Consider the following 8,153-nt stretch of genomic DNA (forward strand, 5'->3'; position numbering starts at 1 on the left):
GCATGGAAAACGTGAAAAACGTGAAATCCAAAACGCTGCAGAGACCCTGGAGGCCAAACCTCCAACTAATGACAATAAGGCGCGAACTGGGAAAATCCCCAAGCCAACCCAACCAGCCACCCACCGAATATCACGCATACGGCGCCTTGCCTCGGGCCCCTAACAAAAATATCACGCATACGCCGCGTTGCAGCAGCGAAATCAAAACATAAACCCAAATCCAGTGACTGCATCGGGTTTTCCTCAGCGCGTGACCAAAACAGAGAGAGCGAGAGGCGGCGAGGGAGAGCGCAGAGAGAAAGGCTTTCTCTCACTCACGAAGGAGTTTCCCCATCATCATCATCATCATGACGATGAACATAAATGCGACGTCGTGTGCTAGTTGGAAATTGCATTTTCCTTCAGTTCTGTTTCAGTTTCGAGTCCGTGCAGTCGTGTTGGCCGGAGTGAAAGCGCCGAGGAAAATTTGCAAAATAAAAAAAAAAGCAAACACACAACAGAGGAAGTAGAAATAGAAATAGAGAAAAGTAAATAAGCAAACAAGTGCAGTTTCGTTGGGAGAGTGTGCACGGGAAAGGGAGATTAATCCCTCGGACCTAGCATATAGATACAGATACCTACACTTTTGGTGGTCCCCAAAAGAAAAACACGGAGTGCTGAAAAAGCAGAGCAGCCCCGAAGTACTCGTATCCGCAACCATGTCGACGCTACCCTTTCTGCTGAGCGTCGCCGACGAGCTGGACAACATACACTCGCAGTCCTACATGGACGACTTTGGCCTGGGCTTCCATCCGCACCGCCAGTACTACCGCACGCCCACCATCCAGCTGTCCCTGCCCGCCAGCACCGACTGGACGGGATCGGGATCGGGTCGCGACTGGTCCCAGGCGGCGGGCAACAGGCACAATCGCTACCGCAGCTACAAATTCTACGACGACTCGCAGAACAACCTGGAGGAGGAGGAGCCGCCGGTGGAGGAGCCCATGCCGATGCCGCTGCCCCTCGAGCAGGTGGAGCTGCCCCAGCAGCAGCAGCAGGATAACCAAACCCAGCAGACATCGAGTGCAACTGCCACAGCTGCGAATACAGCCCCTGCCCGCAAGGGACTGGGCATGGTCAATTCCCACTCCCATGATGTGGGGGTGGGCGGTTTGGGGCTGAATCTGAAGGCTGGCGAGGAGGAGGACGACGAGAACATCGATCGGACAGTGCGTATGTACAATCTGTCAAAGAAGTGCTGCAAGAACTACTATCGCCATGCTTTGGAGACCGGACCCGGGGCCAGTGGCAAGGTGAAGTGCAGCAACTTGCGCTCCGAGAGCCACAAGAGCAGCTCCAGCTCGGAGGAGAGTCTCCAGAAGATACCTTCGCCCATTGAGTTCCTCACCTGCTTCCTGGTGAAGAAGTCGCGCACCCCCAAGGCCACTGGGCCCGTGGGACAGCCGCTGAAGAAGACATAGAACTCGGCCCGGCTGCTGCCAGCAGCGCTGTCCGCCAGGACCTCCATCATCAGCTCCACGGCCACCAGTGGAGCCGTGACCAATGCGACCTCGGACACGGACACGACCACGTCAAAGCGAAGGAGCAACTGCTTCTGAATGTTGGCCGGAGTCGGAGTCGCTTGTGGCCAGGCCTGGAGTTGGCTCCAGAGGTGCGGGGAGCTGCCCAGCTCGGAGCCCGCCTCGCTGCCGGCGACGCGCCTGGGCAGGATCGCCTACTAGGCCCACTCGTCCGACTCCGATTCGCAGTCAGAGGTAGATATTTGATGGTATATGATTTAGCACTGGGATAACCTCTGGCTTGAATATTGAAATTAAAGGAATTTATCGAAAGAGATTATGAAAGGTTAGCGACTTCGATTTGCACTGGAAGTTAACGTTGGCTTGGTATAAAAAAGTAGTTAGACGGAGCGTTTAAAGAATTTTCAAATCAAAGAAAAATCAAATTAATTAATATTAATTCTCTTTAATTTGAATTAATTTTGAATTTAAAAATGTGGAAGATTTTAGGAACTTTTTCCTTCTGGCAATATGAGCTAAATATTTTATTCGGCCTCAAAATTGCATTTAAACGGAGGTCGTAGGTAAACTACATAATTAATTTAGTATTCGTTTTTCTGAGGTAATTAGTTATTTATATTTTTCTTCCAAGAATTAATTCAGTTATCGAATTGGCGAGTTTTCTGTGAATTTAATATGATTCAATTTAAAAACCCTGTGCCAGCGATTTCTCAGTGCAAACATTCCCCAAACACAATTTGCATGCAAATACAGGCCAAAGCAAATCGAAGCTTAAAACAAACAAAAATGAATATTACCAAGAATTGTACTTACAAGTATGTGAATTCAAAATATAGAACATAAATAAAGAATAACTATTCAACTAACACCGAAGAAAACTTTTGCAAACCAAATACACACAATTTTTAAAGCCAGATTTATACCAAAATAAGAAGATACCAAGAATTTGTTAAGCAAACGTTTTTTATACAATTTTTTGATACCAAGCAAAAGATATAACTTATATATGGATATTATATTAATACTGGGAAGTTTAATTGAATCAAGGAAAGGAAATTCGAGCTGAACTATAACCCTTGGGCCATACCTTTGATTTCGTTATTTTTAACCAAAGAGGTATAATACTTTCAGGGAAACTTTATAAAAACCTATGGCCATTTTACTTATTCAGATCCCAATGCCATTATTCTATTTTTTGATCGACCTAAAGGTAGTGGTTGAGCTTGGAATTCCTCACAATTTTATAAAAGCTGTTAGCTGTTTTAAGCCAAATAAATTGCGGGCTAATTCAATAGGTCTTCTGACACACACACAAGAACAAAATACACCAATAGCAATGTTTCATTTTCACACAAACACAGGAAAGTTTTATATTTTTCCTTTTTTCCCAGCTAACTGAAAAATGTTGGCGAAAAAAAAGGAAATTTTTAGTAAAGCTGGGGGAACTTTTGCACAATGTGGGCAAGTGTTTGGGCTAAAAGGGTGGGTGGGTTGTGGGGCCTATGAAAAGTGAAACATGTTTTCAATTTCCTTTTTTCGGGGGACTGTAAACAAGTCAATAGCAAACTACGGCTAAGGACAAACACACAGAAGACCTTGGTCCCAATTTCAAATTAGTAGAAAAGCAAAACAGAAAAAAGGGAAACGCAAAAAGATTTTGTAGCAGAATTGTAAACGGAAAACTTTGGCGGGGCTTGCGTCTAGTTAAATGCTGGAATACAGATACAACAGAATAAATATATATTTATAGTTTTGTAGTCAGATATTCTCTTGCGTGTTCTAAATGTATTCTAAATGTTGAAAAAGAAAATATTTCAAATGTATTTACAACTAATCAAGAAGAACATTTTATATATATGTATACGTATACTATATGTGTAGCCACACTGTTTGCACTTTTCAGAGTTTAGAAACGAAACATAAAATAAAGATACGGCAAGTATAACTATATATATCGCAAAACTCATAGCTTTAACGCAACAAAAATATAAATTCAAAACTCAGCATCATATCTTTCGGATAAATGTAATACCTAAGAGCAAACCCGATACCACAAATAAGTCACAAAGAAAATGTTAATAAAAATTACCTAGCTGTAGTTTGGACTAACGATTTTGCCAGTAGCTCTTGAAAAACTTTTATCTAGATGGAAAAGCATTTTAGCATTGGCCAACTCGGTCGTCACTCATCTAACCGATATAACCAAAGTAATTTAGACGTTCCTCAGAACTTGATCACTTGCATGGCAAAAAAACCTCTCGAAACTACATACTTTATCAACGAAAAAAGAAGAAACACTCAACGCATATCATTCCAATACAATAGATTTCAGCTAAATCGTATTCAACTTGAGATTCAATAAATAAATATGGAAAAAGAAATATAAAATGGAGCAGGTGTTTTATTTATGCGAAAGTTGTGGCAAAACTTCTTAGGAAAAATAATGAATCAGTAAATAATTTCGTATTTAAAAGATGAAAATAACTGATGAAAGGTTTTTTTAAGGTTTTTATACGTTTATTTTCTAAACAAAATTTCTTCAAATTGTTTAAATATTTTGCTTAAGCCGCATATATACATACATATTTCTTAATTCATTAGGTTTACTTTAGGTTTTATACTTTAACTTATATAATACACTTAACTGAACTTAATACACACATATTTTTTAATTCAGTAGGTTTTCTTTAGGTTTTATACTTTAACTTATAGTTTGTTTGTCTGTTAGTAATATAAACCTTTTTCATTTTCAGTACCAAGTGGATGATATAAATTAAGGGGCATTCTTACCGAATTTTACATAAATTAAGAAGCCGTTTCTATTGCCAAGAGAACTCCTCTTTTATTGTGGCCATGACAGACGGACATGCAAGGTCATAATGCGTCCTTCACACAACACTTGTCACTTGCATTAATTTTGCTGTCTTGCCGCTTTTTCCGCCAACTGACACTCAGAACTGTCCGAAGGCATTTACAAATTTTCAAGTGCAAGTATGCGAGTTTTTGTATTGTAAACGCTGACCTTTGGTGACTCATGAGGACGAGAATGTGCTGGTGTAAAGTGTCCTTAGGCCGTGTGCATCTCGCCCAAGGATGTGTCGTCATAAAGTTCGTCTTGGAATTTTAAATTAACTGCAGTGGGCGAAAAAAATGGAGGTATATGCCAAGTCACCATGTGCACTTTCCATTTCGGTGTTTGGCGTTGTTTAGCCATCACGTCTATTGGGTTCAATAGCACAAAACAAAAATAGAATAATAGGCCGGGGCAAGCGTTGTTTGTGCGCCTTCAGGCGTCCACCTCCTCAATCCTCAGACCTCCGGAGTCCTGCCGACCCACTATAAATAAATCCCTCATTCGTATGCAAACAAGTGCAGCGACAGGACGAAGGGGCGAGCCCTCGCCTTCGGTGGGCGTGACTGGCGGCATAATGGGCGAGTTTGGAAATGTAGTTGCAGTTCTGGATTTTGTTGAAGGTTGCCTCTGGGCATGATAACTATCTGGAAGCATGTGGGGAAATTTTCAGCAGCGTATGAATATATACAGACATTTTTATTTACACAGCAGAAAAAAGTACCTATTTATACTAGTAAAAATATTTCTTTAAATTTTTAAAAATGTTTGGGATTAATTTGAGAGATAAATGTGTTTTCTTTAACGTTTTTTTGGAATGTTGGATAACTTTTTAAGACCTATTAATTGTTAATAAATTTATAATAAGAAGGAGCCATCATTATTGCTATTTATAAACTGAATACCCATTTTTTATGAATTATTCACTTTGTTGATTTACGTTTCACATACCTCCAGGTGTTGTTTTTATGTAACATTTATTGATTTCCACTTCGTTGGTTAAATACATTGTGATATTTATTTATTTATGTATTTATCTATTTGACTGAACTTAATTGGTTATTCAGCTGATTTAAGGATATGTGACAGTGAAGTGGTGTTTAAACGAGAATCGCATTATTTATACTTACTTTCCTTTGAATATGGTCATGTGCATTTATGAAATAACAGTCCATAATAATATGTATGGTTTAGTTATATTAAATTGTATATTAATTTAGATATTACCTTTTTTCTAAGAGTATCTTACGATCGACTTTGATCCCCTTTCTGTCCCTTTCTTTTCGACTTTCTCTGGGAAAACTTTGCCAGTTGGTTGGTTCTGTTGTGGCAACTATTATTGTGGCTGCCTTTTGGGGACTCATTCTTTGGGTCTGGAACCTGCAACCTGCGCCCTGCAGTGTTCACTTCGCATGGCCAATTACAGTTTTAGGTCCTGCTGGCTCCTCGCCGTCCTGTCTTTTTCTTCGACTTGAACTTTTGCTTTCGTTTCGCTCGTTCTTTGTGTTTTTTTTACTCCGAAATTTCCCTTTTTCCCTTGGCAGGCGTCGCATTGCAGTGGCCTCTTGGCCAGGTCGACTGCACCTGCTTGTTGCCCTTTTGCGGCTGAATGTTTAGTGTCTCGGTGGCCATTTATTGTTGCACTCAACTTCGCCGCCCGGCGACTTCACTTCATTTGCCACGTGAGCGGTGCACCTTATTGATTTCTTTGACTTAATTTGCTTGCCATTTTGCCGGCCATCGCTAACTACAGGTATTACGCATACGTCACGTTTGCCATGTCTCGCGCAAACTTTTAAAGCACACTTTTAGCCTGAATGCGGGAAATGGTTTTATTTTAGCTAGCTTAACACTTTGTTGATTTTTATGGGGTACGCGTTAGGGGAAACTTACCATATGTCTTTGTTAGTTGTTCATAATGTTTGTACCAATATTTGTACTTTTGTTCAAAATATTAATTGCTAGTTTTTTGGAATTTAATTTTTTTAGTTTATCTCATTAATCATTTTCTCTTCGCCTATTTTAAAGTTGCAGAAACAGAGCATGTTCCATTATAAATCAAAATTTTAAACTACCGAATAATTATTTAAACTTAATGTATTCTTGAAAAAGCTTTATTTTGCTTAAAAAATTTTAATATATTTTAAATCTTTCAAATATCATTTCTCGTCATGAAGGACACAAAATGTTCTTAAGCGTGTCTACTATCGAGAGTCATCTTTATTGTGAATCATTTGTTGGACTGAAGCCATTTCTATATTTTGTTCTTCGGATTATCTTTTTTTCTGGGAACTATATAGTTAATACAATTTAGGGGGTACCCCATAATTTCCATTGGGGAAATCGTTGGAAGTCTGCCAAATTAGTTTTGTTTAAAATATATCTCATGAGTTCACATTTAATATTTTATAAACTATTTTAGTTCGATTTTAAGATATATTCGGCTGTTTAAAGATATCTTCAGTTCTTTTTCTTAAAATAAAATATGTGCTTTCTGTCAGAGTCAATCAAATGGGCTGGGACATTGTGCTGGTCCATTTTTATTTGTCCTAAATGACTAATGTTCTTCTCTGTGATCTTGTGATCCACAAACCAAACACATGTACGTGTGTCGCCATAAACTATAAAAAAAGGGGGTGGGTCAGCATTTGGGGACTGGAATGGGGTGGAGGTCGCGGTGGGTGTGTGCGCATTCCGCTATGCTAATGAGAAATACGATTATAGAAAGTCATCTCTTAGATAATGCCCAGCACACAAACGGTCCCAAAGAAAGTTGTGCACATCCCACACCCCTGGAAATTAATTCAGATTTTCATTTGATTTTGCCATAAAATCAAGCAAATTAGTAGATTGCTTTGTTTAGCTTTAATTGCAAATGTATTGTTGCTGCGGCAGCTGCGGCACTTCGATTGATTTTCAACCGAGAAATGCTCTCTAGTGTTACGCTAAGCAGAACAACTTATTTTTTTTACACAGGAAACAATCTTTGAAATGGATTTATGGATTAAATGGATTTATTTCGATATAAAATGGTTTTATGAAATAAGTAAAAATACGTATTATTATATAACAGTTATTTGTTTAAAAATGTGAATTCTGGGTTGTGAATTTAAAAATCTTTGAGTTGTTCTGTGTACAATTTTAATTGTAATTATTTTATATTTTAAATTTTTAAAAATATGTTCCGTTATGTTAAAATTATTATTATTTTTTTTACCTTCGTTGATCCGCTTATAAATGTTACTGATACTTAATTTAACAATATTAAAAATGAAATATTAATTGGATCTAAATTGCTATAAAGCATTTAAAATCTATTAAAATGTTATTAAACCTATAATTTATGGAAATTAGCTTTCAATTAAACTACTTACTTGCCTGGTTCTATTAATGTGCCATCGACTGTTTTCCAGCTTGACTAAGCTTCATCACAAACCTATTGAACTCGGCCGGTTGCAAATGACTTTATGTACAAATACAAGCTTAAATGGCATCTAAATTGCTGCGAAGCTTGTTATAATTATTATAAAACACACGCAAAATCTATTGCTACACCAGCAATAACAACACTCAGCGGCTGGGACAACAAATTACAATTACAAACGGGGTGGGCCAACCCCACTCGAAATCGATGATTGTGCTTCGCTATGGGCACGGGCTTTATAAAGAGGGGTAGGCAGGTCAGACCCATAAATGTTCCGTAGATGTCGCGACATTTCGCTGCATGTTCATATATGTTTTCGCTGCTTTTATCGACTAATCTGCTCTGCAAAATCGTCCAA

The 8,153-nt window shown here is 38.8% G+C and overlaps 1 protein-coding gene across 1 annotated transcript; it reads left to right on the forward strand.

Moving 5' to 3' along the window:
* Window positions 1–423: 423 nt before the first annotated feature.
* Window positions 424–2,218, forward strand: LOC108059214 (uncharacterized). Its single transcript, XM_017144366.3, has one exon. The coding sequence runs from the start codon at window positions 699–701 to the stop codon at window positions 1,458–1,460; it is 762 nt and encodes a 253-aa protein (XP_016999855.3). The 5' UTR covers window positions 424–698; the 3' UTR covers window positions 1,461–2,218.
* The last annotated feature ends 5,935 nt before the right edge of the window (window positions 2,219–8,153 follow it).

Source organism: Drosophila takahashii, chromosome 3L (genome assembly GCF_030179915.1).
Source record: "Drosophila takahashii strain IR98-3 E-12201 chromosome 3L, DtakHiC1v2, whole genome shotgun sequence".
Lineage (NCBI taxonomy): Eukaryota > Metazoa > Arthropoda > Insecta > Diptera > Drosophilidae > Drosophila > Drosophila takahashii.